We start from the raw sequence: 24355 nt of genomic DNA, 5'->3' as shown, positions 1-24355 counted from the left end.
TTGCTGAAATAAGCAGGGATGTCCCTGAAAAAGACGTTGCTTGGATGGCAGCATGGGTTGCTCCAAAACTTGAATGTACCTTTCAGCATTGATGGTGCCATCACAGATGTGTAAGTTGCCCATGTCATGGGCACTAACACACCCCAATACCATCACAGATGCTGGCTTTTGAACTTTGCACTGGTAACAATCTGGATGGTCTTTTTCCTCTCTTGTCCAGAGGACACGACGTCCATGATTTCCAAAAACAATTTGAAATGTGGACTCATCAGATGACAGCATACTTTTCCACTTTGTGTCTGTCCATTTCAAATGAGCTTGGGCCCAGAGAAGGCGGCGGCGTTTCTGGATGTTGTTGATGTATGGCTTTCACTTTGCATGGTAGAGTTTTAACTTGCACTTGTAGATGTAGCAATGAACTGTGTTAACTGACCATGGTTTTCTGAAGTGTTCCTGAGCTCACGTGGTAAGATCCTTTACACAATGATGTTGGTTTTTAATGCACCGCCGCCTGAGGGATTGAAGGTCACTGGCATTCAATGTTGGTTTTCGGCCTTGCTGCTTACGTGTAGAAAATTCTACAGATTCTCTGAATCTTCTGATTACATTATGGACTGTAGATGATGGAATCCCTAAATTTCTTGCAGTTGAACATTGAGAAACATTGTTTTTAAACTGTTGGACTATTTTTTTTTCCACACAGTTGTTCACAAAGTGGTGATCCTCACCCCATCTTTGCTTGTGAGTGGCTGAGCCTTTTGGGGATGCTCCTTTTATACCCAATCATGACACTCACAATTAGTGTCCTCAATTCCCAAACACTGAGTGTTGTTAGAAGGAAAGGTGATGTAACACAGTGGTAAACATACCACTGTCCCAGCTTTTTTGAAACATGTTTCAGGAATATTTATACAAAAACAAAGTTTATCAGTTTGAACATTAAATATCTTGTCTTTGTGGTGTATTCAATTGAATATAGGTTTAAAAGGATTTGCAAATCATTATATTGTTTTTCTTTACATTTCACACAACGTTCCAACTTCATTAGAATTGGGGTTGTAGTAAACAGCCCAAATGTGCATGATGGTACAATTTCTAGGTTTGAAATGACATAAAGATCTTTATAAATTTGGGGTGGTTGAGATGAGGTTTATTCCTGTAGATGGCGCGACATATAACTGGGATTTTGAAAGTACTGTAATGTAGTTGAAGATAAACAATCTGTTCTCTGCCAAAACTCTGTGTGCATCAGATTTAGCCAATAAAAGAAAAGTTATGATCACAGAAGTTTAGTGTCTACACAAAACATGAAGTAAAGTGAACAGAACACATACAAACCTGTTGTGCTGTAAATTAATGTATTTATTTAGATAGTACAGTGTAAATATCAGTTGAATAAATGACATATGGGGAAAAACTTGTATCAGCTTCATTAACCTTAAAATAAATACAACTTCATCGGAAAATATCACATCATAGTGTTAGTTGATTTAAATTGATTTTTGGACTGCAGACATTCATTACAAAGCTCTGAATAATTTTTCTTTTCAAAAGAATAGTATTTGAGCAAATTTCAATTCTTTCCTCCTTAATGTACTCCCTAACATGATCACATTAACCTCATTTTGAGAAATAGCTTCTGCAACATGTCACAGCAAACTGTTTGTGGTCTGTATGGGGCACTGATGCTGAGAAATGCTGCCATGAGCAAAGGAATCTGCACATGGTTACATTTACACAAGTTACAGAGCTTTGTTGTATAATTTTATAAATACAGTGTTTGGCTTCTTAGCTTTTTTGTAGTACATTCGACGTGACAGTGGTCTTGTTAATATACAGTAATATTTACAATATGGAGATGATTTGAGTGCAGAAATCATCCACCTCACATCAACGGGACTACATGTATGACAACTGCACTTTATGTATTTACACAATAAAATTACTTTGACTATAGTATATACAAGTTGCACAGTTTATCACATTTTCTTCCCTTAGTGTAATTTTACTCAGACATTTGTGTTGGGTGCATGAGTTTATATTGTGCATGTCATTCTGGATATCATGCAGCTGTTATGAAGAAACATGCTTTAGTCAGTTGTTTTCTGTAAAGCACCCACTGTGTTGCACAAATTACTTATCTGGAGTAGAAATAACACCAGCGACTTGCATCATACCTGGGTAAAACAGCAAGTCAGCATTACATAATGAACACAAATGGTGCAACAACACATAATACGAGATTTATAAAAGAGTAGTAAACTACGTTTAGCCTTCATTTGTAGTACTTGTAGATATATATATATAGATGGACTAAGCAAAACTACCAATACAACAGTAAAAGTATGTCGATATAATTCTTGATAATTTCTTCAGTGTGTAATAAGAATTTTTTTTTTTTTTTTTTTTGCCATGAAAGTACTCCTGATAGATTTGGCAATTGTGTGCTGCACGTTGGTCAATCCTTTAAGTATTTGACAAATAAGTACCCGAGGTAGGGGTCTGCGTTAAAAATCCCTTTGCATCATCTTGATACAAATTCAAGCGTTTGTATAGTTGTGTTCAAATGAGTGGTTTGTTGTTCTTGTTGTTGGAAAGTTACAATTTTGTGGATGTGGAGCAATACAAACAACAAATACCTGACCCAAGTGCAACTCCCCCTTAACATGTTCATAACTCTCCAACAAGTACGAAATTGCTTCCACCATGCTACTGTGAATACCTTACAACCGAATGGAACCAACTTTTAGTAACTATACTGTTACACTAAACATGAGCATATCTCAGAGGATCAATGTTGCATTGGACACTTTGCTCAGTGTAATCAGAAAATACTGTCTGCCAGCTATAAAGTGTCAATTCGTGAAACAAACCCAAAATCTACAGATAGAAAGTGCCTCAGAGTCTGTAGAACACAGACACGAAGTGGAAGTAGCTACTTCATCTCGCCGTTACACAGATTAAATGATGCAGGCAGAGAAAGGTGTCCAGCTCGACGCAAGATGGTTATTTTCATCTGCAAAGAGAAATACTTTTACCCTGGAGATGGACTCTGAAGTTTGTGGTGTTTGTATCTTAGAGATTTCTTTTTGACTGTACCTCATTCTTCAGCGTCTTGCTCAGGTACATGTTGAATTCATCCACAGTACCTGTGTGCAAGTCATTGATTCCGAGGATTTGGTCTCCTTTGTGGAAGAGGCTCAGTGGTGGCCCGGTCCAAGTAGACACACTGAGACACACAAAACCACATAATCATCAGCCAACAAAGGAAGACAAATGACCATACATCATTAAATGTTCTGTTTACAATATATTCTTATAAATCTGTTTGAATATTCCACGTCTGAAGCTCTTTAAGCCTTGTTCCGACATATGCTGTTTTGACCATAACTGTCCACAAATACACCAGGTCAAAGTTGTGATGGCCATATCTCCCAACTCACAAGATGATTCATCATGACTGAACCAAGAACCGTCATGACTGGACAAATCACCATCAAGAATCTATTGTGGTACAATGCTGTAGAGTCTCACTACATGAAATGACATGAATATCCAAGAATGGACAGGATTGTCTTCAATATGGCATCAAGGCAAAGCAATGCTGCAGGATGACAGCAAGAGGATTTATTGAAGATCTACGACAGTATCTCAGTGGTATCTTGTACCATCAGGACTTATCAAGAGTGTTCAAAATATCTGCAATCAAAATCTTGGTTCGGGAAATAACTATTGATTTTCACATCTTTAATGCATGGAACTGATGAATTTTATTAAAAACCTATTCATTTTGTAGCATTCCATAATCCGAAGACTGACCATGATGCGAGTGTATTGGGGACATTTGGTCAGAAACAGCCATCTATTTAAAAAACCAGTATTTTCTGAAAACATTTCAGAAGATTTGTATCCAAAATTTACTTGGTTGTTGGAAATTTAGTTTAATTTCTGCACTGTCAATGCTGGTTTTACAACGTATGGAACAGTGCGGTTCACTAGGTCATGCAGCCAGAAGAAGTAAACCTCTGCCATCTTGATTCACTGTTTTTGGTTTGTGTACTTCAGAGAATGACCCAGATGAACATAACTCATAGCTGCTTTCATAACATTTGGTAAAAATCATCCTGGATTGAGGTAAGAGGTTCAACATTCTTAGAAAAAAAAAAAAGAAAAAAAAACATACCATGGTTTTCCATCGACTTCTGTTACTGTCAGGTGTTTTTTCAAGTCTGCTTGCTTCACTTCAATGTCTGTCTCTAATGGGCCACAGTTGTCAAGACTTCAAAGGAAAAAGAAGACATCAAATGAATGTTGTATGATTCTGGGGCTTTAACTTAAAGATCTTGATAACCATTAAAGCGAACAGAAATATTGTTCCATTTTAACACTCTAGTGTTCAAGAATCTTTATCTATTCTAACATACATTTTAGCATATACCTGGTAAAATTAATATAAATCTTCAATCCATGCTGTATCATTTAAAACCACAAGAATATGTTTAATATTGGGGAAAAAAAAAATAATCAAATTGTGGCTATTCTATACATTTGATGCCATTGACAAATCATAGTCATTACTGTCACTTTCCTCTATAAAAATCTTTGCATATAAAAGGATTTTTTTAAAATCATATTTGGTTCACCTGTTTAAATTCTGTGATCGAAAGAGGGAGGACGACACGTTAGTCTACAGAAACCACTCAAACTAGTCTGGCAACGTCTTAAGTTGCTCAGTATCTCTGCTTGGCTATTGACTGTAATGAGTCACTGTAAATGTGTTTGTGTCACCCTGAGGACAATAACTACTTTCTTATTAATAATGACATATAGGTGTTGTCATTGTGTGAGATTCAAACTAGGACGTGAAACTGACGGCAGGTTACTCTGATTTCCTGAGCTACTACATTAGCTAACCACCTGAGTTCATAAAATTCTGCCCTATGGAAGAACTAATTGTTCAGGAAAAAACAGACAAGGTTCATTTTCAAACAGATGTAAGAGCAAGACAATATTAAGTGTTCAAAACTGGTCACTTATTCTTGGCTAGCAGCTGTGCTAGCTCCTCGGGTGTACAGCGCAGTCACTACAATAACCTCCATGCTATGACGTAATCTCATTTAATAAAATTCTGTCTCACTGAACAACAAATGAACCTATAAACAAAGCAGTATGCAGTCCATCTGGAAAGTATTCACAGCGCTTCATTTTTTATCTCCAGTTTTGTCTGTTACAGCTTTATTCCAAAATGGATTAAATTCATTTTTTTCCTCAAAATTCTACACACAATACCCCATAATGACAATGTGAAAAACTTTTTTTGTTTTGGGTTTTTTTTTTTTTTTTTTTTTTTTAGCTTTTTACAAATTTATTAAAAATACATCTTGGATAAGCGGTTGAAGATGAGTGAGTGTGTTTATAATCACTCCACACTGATAACACCAAACTTTCCGTTAGCACTTGTATTACATTAGTCTTAATCATACACAGTGAAAGAATATATTATTGTGAATAAGAAGAAACAGAAAAATAAAAAATGTTTGAATAATTTCTTTTGACATCTTTATGCAACTCATAATCCAAAAACTGTGAAACTCTTGCATTTTTGTTCATTGAGCAATTTTAAAAATTTAACGATTAAGATCAATTAAGTGGTCTTTCTGCAGAATTATTTCTAATACGAGTTAACTACTATCCCTTAAATTTAAATTAACATTAGATGTTACAACAAAAAGAACACAGTTTTCAGTTTGAATGTAAATAGTTTTTTTAAACATGAAAATACTGAATTCAATTAAGAACCCTTACGGAGTAAGGAAAGTGAAGGGAATCCCGAATGATGTCATCAGGGAATTCCAACAACAAAAACAAACATGGTTCCTGTTGGTGAGTAATCTTCTGTGGTGATGAAGACTGACAATGTGTCACTCTGTCATATTTACACAGTGTTAGTGTGGTCGTAATTATCTACATGGCATAATGGGTACCTTTCTTCACATTTATCACTTTTATTTGAAGAAATAGAGGGAATTCTTGGACAGAGTAGTGAAATTCAATGGGCCTCATCCAACCTAATTTATCCCAAGGTCCAGTTGGAACATATCAGCTCTCTTTTAGCAAATTTGTGAGGGAGGGGGGCTTTTGTGACCTTCTCACCTCTCACTGGAGCTTCGTGTTCCCAGCGTTCCACTGTATCTGCACGGCATCTCAACAGGAGACACCGCCCCACTGGAGCTGCTGCTCATGTCTGAATTCACACTGCAGAAGCACAACACAGTCGGAACATTCACTCACTGCACAACTTTTCTGACTGACAAATGGCTATTCCCTCCTTTTTTGTCTTTCTGCAGACAATCAGTTCAAGCTTTGTAAGCAGCGAGGACGGCAAATGTTAGAGCATGTTGCATTCAACAACAGCCAATCTTAAAAGGCCAGGTCCACAAGATCAAAATTTAAAGATGATCACAAAAGAACAAAAAGGTTTTTATTTGGTTACATCTTCAAAAGTGTTTAATTAATAACTCCAGGGTTTGTCACTGTGGTACTCATTCACTTCAGAAAACGATAGGTTTCTTTGTATTTCACTGAAATCAGAGTTTATCACAAGCACAGAAAAGTCTGATATACTGCGTCACACACTGAAGAGACCAATCACAGCTCAGTCCAGATTTGAACAAGCTAATCACAGAGAGCTGGGCGTGGCTTGAGGGCTGGCTCATTTTTCCTGCATTTGTCAGTGAGGGAATCGGAAAAGGACGAGCATTCCAACTCTTTAAACCTTTTTGGTAGAATGGCCTAAGCAGTGTCACCCCTTTGAGTCTAGTCTGCTTGAGGTTTCTTCCTCAGTATCATCAGAGGGAGTTTTTCCCTTACCACTGTCACCTGTGTGCTTGCGTTATATAAACGAAATAAATTGAAATTAAATTGAAATTGAAAAATTTAAAGCATTTGTTGAACAACTGTAATTAAATAGTAAAGACTAAATATTATTTGCAGAAGATTAGTTGTGTATGCTTTAAAAGAACAGCAGTTTGGTTTTAAATACAGCAGACAACAATTTTTTCCAAATTTTTGATTCCTATTAAAAAACCCTGAGATTATGACAGTAACATTTGGCCGAAATCAACAGACACATTTAAAAGATATATATTTTGAAGTCACGCTGCCTTACATTATTAACCAGTATTTCATTTGATTGAAACTGTTTCTGGAATGATATTTAGACGCGAAACTGCTGATTCTGCTGGTAATGAACACACAGGGGGGTGAAAAAAAATCAATACAAATTGTGACTCAAGCCTGAATCTGAATTGTTTGTTATTTAGCCTCAGGAAAAAAAAAAAAAAAAAAAAAAAAAAAAAAAAAAAAAAATATATATATATATATATATATATATATATATATATATATATATATATATATATATATATATATATATATATATATATATATATATATATCCCACCAGCTGGCACAACCATGCAAATAATTCCTATATCACTATGGAGGTGCACAATGAACTGCACAGCAATTCAGGGATTTCTTCATCCAGTGATTCCCAAACTATGACCCACGGCCCCCTGGGTGGTCATGAGAGGCCATTAAAAATAAAATCTTTGATTTTCAATTTTGTAATGAGGTTTAATATGACTTAAAATATTTTTGATTACTTTTAAAATGTAATCTGGTGTAGGAAAGCAAAGCCATTGGATTTATATTATGTGTTATTCTTCATTTATCTGACCTTCTTTAACACAATATATCCACATTATAATAGCCATGTGGCCTCTGTTTGCGTGTGTCTATGTATGGCTTTGATCATGGCAAAACCAGGGAGAGCTGACATTTGCCATTTGGCATGCTTATGTATTTTGGGTCAAGGATGAACACTGCAAAACAGAAGGCTGATAGGACAAATATTTTTGAGAAATCAGTGATTTTATCTAACCAGTAAACAATGGATATTCTGCTGCAATGCACCATGGGAGTTCGGGGTTTTGAGGTTTTAAATGATGTTATTGTAGTTCATGTTAGTTAACAGTGTTAGTATTATTGAAGTATTGTTTTTGTAGTTCAATTGGTTTAATCAGTTTAGTTAAGTGTCATGGTGCTGTTACCATGAGTGAACATCCCCTATGAGAACAGGGAGGCAACACAGCGCTCGATCACTCCCACAGAAACCAGATGTGAGAATGAAAAGGACAACATGTATCAAATGACGCAGGCAGAAACCATGGTTACTGTTGAAATCACATGAATAAATTTAAAATGCGATTTGTTCAGATTTTATCTGCTGCTGATAAGTGCAGATAAAGTGTATCTACAATCTGTGGGCGTAACTTGCAGCATAGATCAAAATCCAGATTTACACATATGATACGATATTACATGTAGTTTCTGTATTTAAAAGCAGTGGTAGGCACAGTTCAGCTAATCAGCTAACAGCTAATAGTGAAGCTAAGTTTTTTCTGTTAGCAGGTTAGCTTTTCAGCTGTCTTTGACAACATAACCATATGTAGTCCAATTAGCTTCCATTTCAGTAGTGTGAATAAACCTCATGTTGATTGGAAACTACTATTTAATTTCATATCTTCTTTTCATTATTTATGCTCATCTTTTTGATCTTGGCATGCTAAACCTGTGTAGAAACCTTCATGTTTCCTCTTTAACATATCAAACTTTTAGCTCTGTTGGTTTGCTTTTCAGGTTTTAAGCAGAAAAAGAAAACAACCCAATGCTAAGTTCACATAATAAAGATTTGCAGTTACTGGTAGCTGTTTTAGCAGTATATTGGTTTACCATTATCACATTATAACGTTTCAATTTGCAGATTAATGATTATTGAAGTTAGCTGTGGCCACCACTGTTAGAAAGTAACTTTCATCTTTAAAAAAGTGTTTCTCAATTGCAAAATTGTTTAGTAAAGATATGGACAAGCAAAAGTAGCACATCGCACATTTGCATGCACGTGTTTAGTTTTTGATTGCCATTGCTGTTATCTAACTTGTTCGGGTACAACCTGAACTAGATTTCATGTTACAGTCAAGGGCAGGAGTTGATAAACTGGCTCTGTCACTTGAGGAATGACAGCCAATCAGATGGCGGATATCTCTTATGAAACGTCTAACGTAACGGCCAAACAAGAGGCAAAGGGAACAACGGAAAATGTGCTATGTTGGTTGTGTCACAGCCCAAAAATAGAACCTAAAGCTGAAGTACAGTATCTGCCTGAGACTCACCCATTGGTAGTAAATGGCTCCTTGTCCAATGGCAGCACTGGGGAAGCCGGTGTCTTCAGATGGGCAAACACGCGAGAAACAGATGTAATGCCTTCAACTTCACAGTCCCTAAAAGCAATTTTCAAGTTATTAACTATCACTGAAAACAACGTCAGAAAGTCCAGTGCATTAATAGTATATTTTAATCTCTTTCTTCTCAAGGAGAAAAATATGACCACGTGGACTCACACTGCTTGAGCCGCCTGCTTGTTTATATCCCCCATCGTTTCGTATCTACAAGATATAAATACAGACAAACATTGCATGGTGGTACCTTTGGCATTACAACTGGAAGATGTTTGATGGTATATTAAAAGAAGTGATCACACACAGGTAGGAATCAAAGCGCAGGTATCTCGAGTCAAAGAGGGTGAAGGTATTCTGACCGGACCAGTTAGGATAGTAAGGCCACAAGAGTCAAGGAGAACTGAAAAAAAGTGGCTGGGGTATTGCATGTCCTTTGGGTAGAGCCAAAGGAGATGACCAGTAGGAATTTGACTTCTATTTCATTATGGACCGTATGAACCCAAAATATTTCATGTTTTGTCGGGTCAACTTCATTTCATTCGTTAATATACATCCATTCCTGCATTTCAGGCCTACCAACACATTCTGAAAAAAGTTGAGACAGGGGCAATTTAGGGCTGAAAATAAGGTAAAAAATAACAAATAATGATGTTATTTCAAACAGGTGATGTCAACGGGCGATTGTAATCATGATTTACAAGTGGGTGAACTTGGACAGTGCAGATGAAGTGTCTTGTCCAAGGACACAGACAGGTAGTATGTCCAGGAATTGAGCCCGAGTCTAGATGTTGGTAGCTCAGCGCCTTGTCCCACTGAACCACTGGTTGTAACACTCGGGAGACTGTAAATAATATGTAATAATAATGGTGCTACTCCTACTTCATTATCATCATCATTATTATTATTATTACTTCCACTACTACGACTATACTATTACTATTACAACACAACTTCTTTGCACAAATGTGTAATAGATTAGATTATATTAGGCAGAACTTTATTAATCTGCTGGGAAGACTCCCTCAGGGAAACTGCTGAGAAAACATGACTTCTTCAGTCAAGTTTAACTTTTATATTTGGCATATGTTGTGAAAGAAATTGGAATTCTGTAGTGGGAAATTCTGATTTCCCACACTATTCAACAAAATTGCTGTTTTGTGGAAATATGATATGCCTGCAAAATGAAAAGAATAAGAGTAAAATATCTGGACTCAAGCAGTTACTGCAAATGCACTCTCTGTCTTCTTCTTCTTCTTCTTCTTCTTAATAATAATAATATTGTTATTATCAACCTGTAACCTGCTGAGTTCTTTTTCAACAGTGAAAAAGAAGTCAGCAGGTCACAGGGCTTTCTGCTGCTTCTCTCTGAGTCCACTGAATGCTACCAGGTGACTGTTGGGTATGATCCTTTTTTTTAGATGCATTTTATTAATGTTATGTTTCTCGATAGTTGCAAAGTGCTTGTTCATCTATGTAATTGTCCTCTTTCTATGAAGAATTACAGAGAAAGGGAATGTTGTACATTGTGGACAATGTAAAACCCACTGAGACATTTTTTGGGGGGTATTTACAGTGCCTTTCAAAAGTATTCAGCCCCTTGGAATTTCACACATTTTAATTTATTTATGCCATTTCAAATGCACAACGTAAATCAGGCTTCTCAGTATAAAAAAATTCTAAAATTATCTTCGTTAAACTCAAACTCAAAGCAAATCTGTACAACTTGATATAAATTAATTAAAAATATAAAAGTAAAAATGATGGGTTGCATAAGCAATGGGCCCCTTTGGTATAATACCTGTAAATAATCAGTTTTATTACCAATTTTCTTCAAACAAGTCAGGGGATTTTCCTTCACACAAAACATCAAATCTAGGCTTGCATCTTAGATGTACCTTCTGGGAAATTGTAGCTGAACTTTCAGGTCTTCTTTTTAAGAAAATCCTACTTTATACCACATCATCATGAAGCTGTGTAACTGGGGATACAAAATGCAAAACATGCACTATGGACAATTTCTCCAATCACAGCCACAGAAGCCTAGAACTTTGTCAGAGTTCTCTGAGTGTCCTTCCTCACTCTTCTCCTTCTTGCACAGTCACTCAGTTTTTGAGAACATGCAAATTTACTGTACTGTTTATATTTCTTATAATTGTTGTAAATAAAGTCCAAGACATATTCAGTGACTTGGAAATGTTCATGTATCCATCCCCTGACTTGTCTGAAGAAAACTGGCAATAAAACGGATTATTTACAGGTATTATACCAAAGGTCCCATTACTTATGCAACAACCATCTTGGCTTTTTAATTAATGTATATCAAGTTGTAGAGATTTGCTTTGAATTTAAGTTTAAAGAAGATAATTTTTGATTTTTTATATTGAGAAGCCTGATCTACCTTTTGCATTTGAAATGGCATAAATAAATTAAAATATGTGAAATACCAAGGTGTACTTGCAAGGCACTGTATGTAAATAAAATTGAGATGAACATTACCATTCGCATTACTATTAATCTCTGTTACATTCTGTGCTTTTGACTGAATGATCGTCATTGGAATTTTACAAAAGAAAAAAGAAGCAAAACTGGTCTGTACAGTTCGTCAACAAAGGTGCCAAAAAATGAGCCTGAGAGTAAAAAACAAACAAGCACTTACATAGCCTCTGCACTCTTACTGTGAATGGATTCATCATCCTCATCATCATCATCATCCTCTTCATCATCATCTTCCTGCCCCTTGTGTGAGGACACAGAAGAGGCAACAAATAAAATTATTTGCACATGATTATTTTGGAGCTGAGGTCCAGAAAATAAAAATACGATAAAAATAATTTTGTGTGCTTACCTGTAGTACCTCAAAGTACGATCTTGGATAGTCATAGAGTGGAGACGGCTCAGACCCGCGGCGTTTGGCAGGATCAGGCTGCGAACACACCAGAAACAAAAAATACCCGACACACATAATTAAAGAACCAGTTCTCTGAGAAAGAACCAAATATTAAATTTGTGTTGACAAGTATCCAGCAGACTGAGATTAGTTCACCCTTGGTTTTTCATTTGAGGATGGATCAGACATGGAGCGAATTTTCCCATCAGACTGAAAGCAACACGAAAACAAACTTTAACCAGCAGTGAGAAAAACAGCTATATTATTTCAGAGATAAATAAATCATTTCTATGTAAAATTTAGTCACACATGAATAATACCAACCATTTCAGACATAGCAGAACTGTTGCTCCGCACAAGAGGGCGCGAAATTATCTAATAGAGAAAAGTGCTTTCAGTCAGCAGAATAAATACACACACATAGTCTAAATCCATCTAAAATACACTCTAAACAAATCCTGCAATGATTGAGTGACCTGCTACTCTGAAAGAAAGTTTTGGTTTGTAATTTTTGTTTGTTTTTTTTAGTACTTATTCAAACTGTGTCATCAGAAATCTGAAATTCATTTTAAGTCCTAAAAACATCATCATCTTTGCTAAGTAGTATAATGTAATAAGTGAAGAACAAGGAACAGACTGTATATTTACCTCAATATTTTGCTCTCCATTAAAAATTTCCTTTAGAAGACAAGACATCAAGTTAAAATCTTTCAGGCAGAAAAACACAGCACATAAGTGTCAAATTCTGCAGTGAAGCCGACACTGCTCTGAGTACATTTGGTCCCACTCCATATAGTGTTAAATCAACGCCATCAGTGTTAAATCAGTTCTGTGGTAGTGTTAACTTCTGCAGTCGACACTGCCATGAGTACATTTGGTCCCACTCCATACAGTGTTAACACTATCAGTGTTAAATCAGTTCTACCATAGTGTTAAATCAGCTGTCGTAGTGTTAAATCACCAATACCATACTGTAAAATCAGCTTTATAACAGTGTTAAATCAGTTCTGTGTTAAATTCTGCAGTTGACACTGCTTTGAGTACATTTGGTCCCACTGCATACCGTGTTAAATCAACACTATCAGTGTTAAATCAGTTCTATCATGGTGATAAATCAGCTCTGTCGTATTGTTAAATCATGGTAAATGGACTGCATTTATATAGCACTTTTCCATCTGCATCAGATGCTCAAAGCGCTTTACACATCAATGCTTCACATTCACCCCGATGTGAGGCTGCTGCCATGCAAGGAGCCCACTACACACCGGGAGCAACTAGGGGATTAAGGACCTTGCCCAAGGGCCCTTAGTGATTTTCCGGTCAGGCTGGGATTTGAACCGAGGATCCTCTGGTCTCAAGCCCAATGCTTAACCACTAGACCATCACCTCCCCTATGCCGGTTATTCTTTTTATACACACATCCAAATCAACAATACCATAGTGTTAAATTAGCTTTATAACAGTGTTAAATTAGTTCTGTCGTAGTGTTAAATTCTGCAGTTGACACTGCCTTGAGTACATTTGGTCCCACTCCATACAGTGTTAAATCAGTTCTACCATAGTGTTAAATCAGCTCTGTCATAGTGTTAAATCAGCAATGCCATAGTGTTAAATCAGCTTTATAACAGTGTTAAATCAGTACTGTCATAGTGTTAAATTCTGCAGTCGACACTGCCTTGAGTACATTTGGTCCCACTCATACAGTGTTAAATCAGTTGTATCATGTGTTAAACCAGCTCTGCCATAGTGTTAAATCAGCAATACCATAGTGTTAAATCAGCTTTATAACAGTGTTAAATCAATACTGTCATAGTGTTAAATTCTGCAGTAGACACTGCCTTGAGTACATTTGGTCCCACTCACGCAGTGTTAAATCAGTTGTATCATGTGTTAAACCAGCTCTGCCATAGTGTTAAATCAGCAATACCATAGTGTTAAATCAGCTTTATAACAGTGTTAAATCAATACTGTCATAGTGTTAAATTCTGCAGTAGACACTGCCTTGAGTACATTTGGTCCCACTCACGCAGTGTTAAATCAGTTGTATCATGTGTTAAACCAGCTCTGCCATAGTGTTAAATCAGCAATACCATAGTGTTAAATCAGCTTTATAACAGTGTTAAATCAGTACTGTCATAGTGTTAAATTCTGCAGTCGACACTGTCTTGAGTACATTTGGTCCCACTCATACAGTGTTAAATCAGATGTATCGTGTTAAATCAGCTCTGCCATAGTGTTAAATCAGCTTTATAACAGTGTTAAATCAGTTCTGTCATAGTGTTAAATTCTTTCTTTCACTGTGCTAAATCAGCGCAATCAGCGATTAAAGCTATTTAAACACATGTAAACATACCTCTGAACTGAAGCATTTATGTGGGCGACTTTTCATGGCTTCAAACAGATCAGAGTACCAGCCGTCCACCTCTTTACTGACAGCAAAAAGTAGATTGGAGACATTTTTAAAACACCATTTTCAACAGTAATTACAGTCATATATATTTAAATGAAAATTCAATTTTGAATCAAATATAAACCAAAAAAAAAAATAGCAGTGTTAAGGAATAACTAACTGCAAGCAGAGATGACAAAAGCCATTATCAGCAGATAGACTGTTACTATGAAGAAAAGCAAAATCCTAACTGCTACATTTCCCAAAATAGCACATGGCGGGAAGGACAGAAGCAAGTATTTTGATGATTCTCAATCAAAGTGAACATTTTACATTTATTACATTTACATAGCACCAAATCACAACAAAGCTGCCTCATGGTGCTTCACACAAGTAAGATCTATCCTAACCAACCCCTAGAGCAAGAACACAGGCAACAGTGGTAAGGAAAAACTCCCTCTGATGATATTGAGGAAGAAACCTCAATCAGACCAGACTCAGAGGGGCGACCCACTGTTTAGACCATGCTAACAGTTACAAGGTTTTTACAAAGTTTAACAAAGTTTCATAAAGTTTTGAAAAAACAAAACATCGGCTGCAACAATTTAAGGCATGGGATTGTCACACTTTTGTAACATTAATTAGCCTACTTTCGTGTAACATATAGCCTACCATAAATGTAAAAACAACTTCAACATGCTCTCAATACTAGGACAAGCACTACTGGACCCTAGGAGGAGTGGACTCCGGGACTAGTGGGAAGTTCCCGGTGGGGCCACAGTTATATGCCAGTTATTCTTTCTAATACCCACATCCATGCCACCAGTTATAAAAAACACCACCTAATCTGCAAAAATCTGCTTTAATCAACCACCCAAACAAAGATTAGCCAATTAGTCGTAACTTGTTTGGTAACTTTGAGACATGTTTGAGCTTCATTAGTCTAGTCCAGTGGTGTCCAAACTATTCCAGAAAGGGCTGAGAGGGTGCAGGTTTTCTTTGCAGCCACTAACTCCAGCAGGTGATTTCACTGATTAACTCATTCCACCTGTTCAAAGTGAAATCACCTGCTGGAGTCAGTGGCTACAAAGAAAACCTGCACCCTCTCGGCCCTTTCTGGAATAGTTTGGACACCACTGGTCTAGTCCCATCCAGGTCATGCCAGTCTTTCCCACGGTCCACTTCTTTAACCATTTAGAGGTTTGTTGGGAATAAGGTGAGGTTAGGCACCGCCAAGAACCACTTTAACCAAGTATCTACAGAAAATAGGAGGGTTAATTTCTTTTCTATCAAGCATGTGAACAAGCTGTAAATTCCCCTTCAGTGCTTCAGGAACTTCCCACTAGTCCTAGGGTCCACTAGTCCTAGTATTAGGGACAGCATGTTACAGTTGTTTTTTTTACATTTATGGTAGGCTATATGATGGCTATTTAATAGTATTACATTTACTTGTGAACTTTAAAATCAGTTTGAGGTTGTAATATACACCATCAAATAATATAAAGAGGTTAGGACTAGTGGACCCTCCCCCAGGGCTTCATATTAGCTGTGAAAACAAGCTGACTGACCTGTTCTCCCCAATGAGGAAGTAGTCGCGGGCATTCGGCCCGGCGGTCTTAATGTACAGCACACAGGATGGTGAACATTTGAAGTTTTTCTCCACCCATTCCCATTTCTTGTGGGTTTGTGGGCTCACATACAACAAAGTGATCCTGATGGGACAGCACACAACACAAAACAAGGCTGAAAATAACATTAAAGGATAAAAACAACTGTCTGTACAAGCCAGTGGGTTTGTACCCATTTTGAACTATGGCAAACCCTTAAATGTATTACGGCAGAACGTACTGTGATAATTCAATTCCTCCGAGCGGCTTTTCTGTGGTGGCTGAAGATCTGAAGTACTTGAACAGGTGCTGTTTCTCGTTGACTTTGAACAGCACAAAATAGCGCTGCTTCCACGATTTCTGCACAAGAAAGACAACATGTGATTCACTGAAATGCAAACTAACATATTCAAAGCTTTATGCTATTAATGTGTCTTTGTGGGTGTAAGTGATGATGACTTTGTAAAATCACCTCTGTCTTCAGTAACTTCGAAGGAGGAGACTTGTATAAGTATCCTGATCTTATTTCAGTCACACCTCCAACTGGTTTGTAGAACACCGCCTTTCCACCTGGGCAGAAAAGAAAAGCTTATCGTTCTGATTTATTTCCAATTAATAGAATTTACATTCACAGAAATCTACAGCAGAAGAATGTACATGCTTTCGTACCATCAGTATAGTGCAAATGCTTATATCATGGGGTGCGTTCACATTGCTGGCTGAAATTACCTGAATCCGATTTTATTGACTCATTTGTCCATTTTATATTCAGATTTGTAAGTGACCTGTATCTTGATCAGATTCAAATCAGATGAAGGCAAAACTGCCTGAATGACCTGAAGCTGATCTCTCCCCCCCCACTCCCTGTGCGTGTGACACTAATATGCTCTTTTTATGTCATGTATCTGATCCACAGTGATGTGGCTGTCATGTGAATGATCACATCAGGTACAAATTTCTTATAAATATGAATTACAGTGTGCAATTGTGGTAGTGGAGGTTGGTGTCCTTATGTGATATTAGTTAACTAATGTTAGGTAAGGCAAATGTTAGCTTTAGCAAGCTAACTATAGTTAGTTAATTTTTAAAGAAAAAAGTTAGAAATTACTTAATGCTGACATTCATCTATAGACGCAACACAAAACCAGAACCTCTGATGTAAGAAACAAAGTGTATTAAACAATGTAATTGTACTGTAATTACTCATTTAAATCTAGGGTCCAGTGCTTGGCAAAGTCAAACAATACTGCTGTAGGTTCATGTATTTAGTAAGCTGAGTAATTACAATAATGGGAGAGGGACATAATGTTAAGAAATGGTATGGCCCAACCTTGGGGCTGTCTGAAACCTTATTACAATATATTTCTGTGCATGAATAACAGAAATAAATTGTAATATTTTACAATTATGGGTAAGAAGGATATAGAAATATTTTGAACCTGCAAAATGGTTTGACCTCTTTGAGAAAGAGGTGGGGAGTCTTAATTAGGAGGTGAGACCTCCTCAGTAATCTTTGTGTAATTTGAACCAAACAAATATGACAAAACAACTTCAGATTTGAACAAAAACATCCATTTTAAAACACTTCATCTAACAATGTGAACATACCCAGTAACAACACATGAAAGTGACCTAAATCTGATATGAAACACATTTCACATGTTGACTTTACTTAGAAATGTCATACTTTGCAGAAAAAAGTGTCAAATAACTACAGCTTTAGTGACTAAATTATCACAACAACAGTTTAAGCTGGAAAATGACCACACTCCTTGTTTCTGTGACAAATTGCTCTAAAGAAAAAAATCCATTTTTGTAAGTAGTACACTTCGACAGTACAAGCGAGGTTATACCTGAAATCCTCTGGCTCTTACGCATTGTGACGCCACACCTAAAGAACAACATAAGAATGTCTTTGTTTTAAAATATCCGGAGGTAAACAGCTGACTGAAAAATAAGTCGTGGAAAAACAGTAAATACTCACAAAGGAGCCTATTGATATATAATTGCTACAATGGTATTATTTAGAGCAATTACTTACAAAATACCAATAATAATAATGATAAGAAACATTCAAACTTAACAAATCTTACCATTTTATTTAAACTTACCCCTAAGATATGCACCATAACATACACTTACGTTTTTTTCCTCAAAGAACGTGCCTTTTTTTATTGGCTGTAAATCCGATTCTGTATTACATCACAAAGTAATACATAATTCCAACACATGTATGTGTAGAAAAAGTTTCTAAGTCTTACTTGTGGAGCACCGGTACAGAGATCCTGCTCACCTTTCTGCCTTTAAAACATGTCGCTGTATGATGAAACTGGATCTTTTCCTGGACATGACCAAATAAAAACTAGATATTCACTCTACAAACAGGAATTTCTGGTTCCCGGCTTCAGTTGTGTGTAGCCCGCCTGCTTTGTGGAGGTACAGGATTCCACAGTGTTTTGCTTGCAGTCATTGTTCCACCTGCTGTCTGTGCAGGTGACAGTGACGGATGGTTTGCATGTCACGCAAAAAGATGGTAGGTGTTCTCTCAAGGCAGATTTTATTAGGTTGCATTCTGGATAATCTGGCGCCAGGTTTCCCTAAAAGGATATTACACAATCAGGTCCATAAGTATCTGGATAGTGACATAAGATGTGCTTGTACTGTAGACTGTTAACTTTAATTCAAAGGGTTTAACAAATATATTCTGATTATTTAGGAACTGAATGAATGATTTATTCGGCACACAAATTCAGCACACGAGACTCCTTATATATATATATATATATATATATAAAGATTTTACTGTAGCTAGCACATGTGGCCATAAGGGTGTAGGCAGAAGCAAAAGCTTACGATATACACCCACCCCTTTAACCACACACACACACACACATATATATATATATATATATATATATATACCTGATACTCATGACAACAAATACAAAAGGAACAATTAAATTAAAGCCATTTGTATACATAGTTCCTTCATTTTTATACTCCATAATTAATTGGACAAAGTAAATATACAGTTGTTAATACAAATCATTACTTTGCATGCGGCCGGACTTCTTTACGTAAGTCAGGAGATGGACACATGAACATTTCCAAGTCAATAAATGTGTCTTGGATTCCATTTACATCAGTTACTAAAAAACACAAACAATATGGTACCATGTGGTTTTGTTTATGATTTTAATCAAAGAAAAGGAATCACGTCTAGGCTCCCATGTGCCTTATGCCAAACTCACACACACACTTATCTTCAACCGTTTAGTCCAATTAAGGATCGCAGGGGGCTGGAGCCTATCCCAGCAGTCATAGAGCGTGAGGTGGGGTACACCCCGGACAGCACGCCAGTCTGACACAGGGCCACATATAGACAAACAAACACATTCACGCCCGCACGCACACCCACGGACAATTTTAAGTTTCCAATCCACCTAAGCTGCGTGCCTTTGGATGTGGGAGGAAGCCGGAGCACCTGGAGAGAACCCACGCAAACACGGGGAAAACACGCAAACTCCACACAGAAAGGCCACAGGTGGGAATCGAACCCATAACCTTCTCGCTGTGAGGCAACAGTGCTAACCACTCATCCACCATGCTGCCCTTATGCCAAACTGTAGGTGAAATTTCACATCTTCTTTTAAGAATCACAGAAGCCTAAAGGGCAATTCAGTTTTGATAATGGCCTGTACTCCAGGCATATTTACAGTGCCTTGCAAAAGTATTCTGCCCCTTGGTATAGGCCTATAACTTCTCCTGGGTTGTCTGGGGGTCTTGGTGGCTTTCCTCACTCTTCTCCTCTTGCACAGTCACTCAGTTTTTGAGAACTTGTCTACTACATATAGATTTACCATAGAGTGCTAGTGTTTGTATTTCTTCATAATTGTTTATTAACAACAGATGAAAACGGGCAATAAAACTGATTATTTACAGGTATTATATCAAAGTGGCCCATTACTTATGCAACCTATCATCTTGGCTTTTACATTTTTAATTGATTTATATCAAATTGTACAGATTTGCTTTGAGTTTTTGTTGATGGAAGATAATTTTACAAATTTTTATATTGAGAAGCCTGATTTACTTTTTGTTTTTGAAATGGCATAAACAAATTAAAATGTGTGAAATACCAAGGGGCCGAATACTTTTACAAGGCGCTGTATCATCTGGCACCATACGGTTTCTAAATCTGAATGATGAATGTAAAAAGTCCAAAACATACTCAGTGACTTGGAAGTGTTTATGTATCCATCTCCTGATTGTAAGTAATGAGTTGCATGATCAATAGTCCATCTATTTAGTTTCCCCAATTGGTTATGGCCTCTGAAAATGTAGTGTGACTAAAAATGGGTGTAATTTTGAAAAGGTGAATTCTGTTTATTTTAAAACCCTGAAAGTTGAAATTCTACATTCAGGGTCGGGGTGGGAACAAATTTCGGCCCTGGCATTTTTCCTCTGGACCAGCCCACTATTGGCCCGACGAATCCATCATATTATTATCATATTATGATCATAGTACAAAACGCGTTCCCGGCTCCACGAGGGGGCATCCTGATAACATTAAAGGTAATTAGATATTTTGACAAAATTACAAGTTTAAATGACTATATATAAATAAAACATCATGAGGTTTATGTCACAGAAATCCTACTTTACAATCACACTGCAGTCATTATTAAATTATTTCCTTTTGCATTTATAATAAACATTTGTATTTATTTAGTGTTTGTTTTTCTGGTTGAAATAAGATATAAATAATCTACCAGACTTCAAAAAATATACAAGTTTCCATGTTATTTTATTTGTCTAAAAATAAATGTCTGAGGTTCCTTATGTTAAACAAGAAATTATCTAATCTGAAACAACAGGTGGTTTTAATACAGATGAAAGGTTTCTAAAGAACCATTTATTGATTTATTTACCTATTTTAATTACAAGTGTTCTAAACCTTTTTTTAACAGTAATCAGAAATTTTGAGGTAACAACAAAAAAACATTTCCAATGATTTTTCTTCAGAAAACTGCTCTATAAATGAGCAGTCCTGTCACACGTTAATGTTTTGTACAGATCAGTGGTTTCTGCACCGATCGGATTGGTCCAATCCATTTTGTAGAGATCAGTGGTTTCTGCCACGAGTCTTCTGTGTTTTGGCCCGACGCGCCGTTCGTATTGGACAATGCCAAGGTACGTCACAGCTCAGAGTGTCGAAAGTTGGAGCATCTCATCTCGACACCGGCTCTGTGGTATGCAGGAGATCACTTGACCGAGTGTCTATACGTTCAAATAATAATTTAAAAAAATACTGTCATCACTCTTCACTCTTAGTCTCTTACAACGGTGCAGCGTAAATACACGAGCTTTACAGGAGCGCACATCTCCTGCGCGCACTTCTTTTTTTTGGGGGGGGGGGGGTGATGCTAAACTCATTGCCCCCTTAATATTTTTTTTTCTGGCGCCGGGTCTGACAAAACGGAAGCACAAGCAGCACACAAGCGGGAAAAAAGTTTTTGTGTCTCCAAAGTGTGTGTGTGTAACTGAGTGAGTGAGAGAAGTAATGTGTAACCACTGCTAGGATTCACACAGCAGCAAATTAAGGAGCTGAAGTCCGTAGCTGTTGCATTTAAAGATTAACAAAAGTAAAGCAGTTAATTAGGATAAAAGAAACGATTCCAACCTTGTAATCAATAGGAGAGCAGAGAGAAGTCCAGGCGCCGAGGACTCAATCCATTCACAGGGGCGGGAGCGGCCGCCTGCTCTTCTTGCAATCTGATTGGCCACCCTGTATGCTTCTCCAATTGTCATTGGCTGTTGGTCATGTCAATCATTGTGCTCGATGTAAGTCTCCGTTGTGTGATCAAATGGAAACAAAACTGAAACCTAGAATAAGACTGTGCCGTGTATGAAACACTACAGAACTTTTATTTTGACACAAATTCAGGAAGTGGTTCTGCAGCTGCGCCGATTAAATGCTGTAACTTCACCGATCACGGACTTTCCTCGTGTTTGTTTGTCTATTTGTGGCCCTGCGACGGACTGGCGTCCTGTCCTGGGTGTACCCCGCCTTGCACTCTATGACTGCTGGGATAGGCTCCAACCCCCCGCGACCCTTAATTGGACTAAGCGGTAGAAGATGAATGAATGTTTCATTTCAGTGTACAAATGGCAAAATGAATGTCACTGTCCAAATACATTTGGACCTGACTGTAATTTAAGCATCATAAAAGCATTAAAATTTGATGCCACAAATACCCCTCAGACTCTTGAGGTGATTCATCTTTAAAAAAAAAATAGTGGCAGAACGGTGGCTTAGTGGTTAGCACACAGCAAGAAGGTCATGGGATTGATTCCTACCTGTGGCCTTTCTGTGTGGAGTTTTCATGTCTTCCCTGTGTTTGTGTGGGTTCCCTGGCTTCCTCCCACATCCAAAGACATGCAGGTTAAATCAGTAGTGTCCAGAGACATTCCAAAAAGGGCCAAGAGGCTGCAGGTTTTCTTTGCAGCCAGACTTCAGCAGGTGATTTCACTGATTAACATCAATTTGAGCAGATGATGAGTTCTTTAGTGAAATCACCTACTGGAGTCAGTGGCTGCAAAGAAAATCTGCAACCTCTTGGACCTTTCTGGAATGTCTTTGTGCACCACTAGTTTAGGTGAATTGTAATCTTTAAATTGTCCATGTGTGTCTGTGTGGCGTCCTGTCGAGGGTGTACCCTGCCTGCCTGTCTGCTGTGATAGGCTCCAGTAACCCCCCTCCCAACCCCCACCCGTGACCCTTGATTGGAGTAAGCTGGTATAGAAAATGGATGTATGGATTTCAAAAAGTACAATTTAGTCTCAACCAACCCGTTTTGGTGCCTGTCCCTTTAAATAAAAGGAGCTGTTGACCACACCCTACTACTCTTCAAAGATGATGCATCTCTCCCACAGATCATTTGGGCCTGCATCACAACGTATAGACAAGCTAACACAGTAAGCTGTCGTGCAGATATGGGCTTCCGTTACATATGTCACTCAAGTCTAAAATGAAATGTTCTAAGCCTACGTTTTGTTACAGCAGTTGAGTTTCCACAAACGCAAAGGAAAGTTAGGACTTAGAACTACGTATATTTTAACTTTTAGATGTTTAGATTTAGATGTTTAGATAATTTTATTGTCATTCTCAAATATGGAGCTGCGTCAGGAAGGGCATCCGGCGTAAAACCTGTGCCAATTCAACATGCAGATCCACCTTGGATTTGCTGTGGCAACCCCGAGTGCAAACAAGGGAGCAGCCGAAGGGACTTACTTTTTTTACAAGTGCAACGAAATTTGAAAAGTAGGTGAAACCAACAAGGAACAATATGACCCCTTAAAAAGGTGTTTGTTTTTTAAGATTAGAGCCTGAAAAATAACTTTTTGTGAGCCAATACAGATAGGGAGGAAAATAATCTATGATACTTATATATCTGTCCAAAAAAAAAAAAAAAAAAAAGGTGATGGTTGTGCCAACCAAACTGGACAAAATTATAAACAATGCTGGCAGAGCGCACCCTGCTGGAAAACTGCACAATCATATCCAACAACCAAAGTGTTTTTCTGCATTGTTTATTTTGTAAACTAAAGGCTTAAGATTGGAAACAATAGTAGTGATACCGATATGTTTGTAAAACGCTCATATCGGCCAACCGATACATCGATCAGTATGGAGTTAAATTTGTCTCATTAATACTTGCAAATGTACAGAGGGTGATTTACAAATATCCCTTGATTTGTACACGTGCTTTGTGATCCACAAACACAAATTTCTGATTTGTAACTTATATGTTGGTTTTTGCAAATAAATGTGTATTTGTAAACATATCGTTTTTTCATTTGTGAAAAAAAGGCATTTGCAAAACTGAAAATTCTGTTTGTGAACTGTGATTCAGCATTTGTGTATCACCAATTACGCACATTCATCACTTTGCTCAGTTACGCAATATTGAGACATTCTCAGCGCAAAACTGCACAAATTCACAAACAGCTCACGATTCACACAAAGCAACAGTCATACAGTAGTGTTCAGAATAATAGTAGTGCTATGTGACTAAAAAGATTAATCCAGGTTTTGAGTATATTTCTTATTGTTACATGGGAAACAAGTACCAGTAGATTCAGTAGATTCTCACAAATCCAACAAGAC

The 24355-nt window shown here is 37.3% G+C and overlaps 1 protein-coding gene across 3 annotated transcripts; it reads right to left on the bottom strand.

The window, feature by feature from the left end:
- Window positions 1-1347: 1347 nt before the first annotated feature.
- LOC117531271 (pleckstrin homology domain-containing family S member 1-like) lies at window positions 1348-18622 on the bottom strand. 3 transcript variants are annotated; one of them, XM_034194294.1, is made up of 17 exons: window positions 18479-18622; window positions 18039-18076; window positions 16658-16755; window positions 16427-16545; window positions 16147-16290; window positions 14543-14618; window positions 12838-12867; window positions 12514-12564; window positions 12346-12399; window positions 12148-12225; window positions 11959-12038; window positions 9465-9509; window positions 9237-9344; window positions 6154-6255; window positions 4184-4279; window positions 3100-3229; window positions 1348-3016 (listed from the first exon to the last, which is right to left on the bottom strand). In XM_034194294.1, exons 1-17 carry the CDS (start codon window positions 18532-18534, stop codon window positions 2936-2938), a joined length of 1386 nt encoding a protein of 461 aa, XP_034050185.1. In that variant the 5' UTR covers window positions 18535-18622; the 3' UTR covers window positions 1348-2935. The 3 variants fall into 3 exon arrangements, with proteins under 3 accessions (XP_034050185.1, XP_034050186.1, XP_034050187.1); XM_034194295.1 differs by having other exon boundaries at window positions 18447-18553; XM_034194296.1 differs by lacking the exon at window positions 18479-18622 and adding an exon at window positions 18328-18460.
- Between the last annotated feature and the right edge of the window lie 5733 nt (window positions 18623-24355).

Source organism: Thalassophryne amazonica, chromosome 18 (genome assembly GCF_902500255.1).
Source record: "Thalassophryne amazonica chromosome 18, fThaAma1.1, whole genome shotgun sequence".
Taxonomy (NCBI): Eukaryota; Metazoa; Chordata; class Actinopteri; order Batrachoidiformes; family Batrachoididae; genus Thalassophryne; species Thalassophryne amazonica.
This window is presented reverse-complemented; position numbering and strand designations above follow the sequence as displayed.

Excerpts from the sequence above, each read along its gene's own strand:
- LOC117531271 (XM_034194294.1), bottom strand. The coding sequence starts at position 18,534 with ATGTCCAGGAAAAGATCCAGTTTCATCATACAGCGACATGTTTTAAAG. Across the intron at positions 12,868-14,542 it reads ATAAATGCTTCAGTTCAGAG|GAAATTTTTAATGGAGAGCA; the intron begins GTATGTTTACAT and ends TGTCTTCTAAAG. Across the intron at positions 9,510-11,958 it reads AGTAAGAGTGCAGAGGCTAT|ATACGAAACGATGGGGGATA; the intron begins GTAAGTGCTTGT and ends TATATCTTGTAG.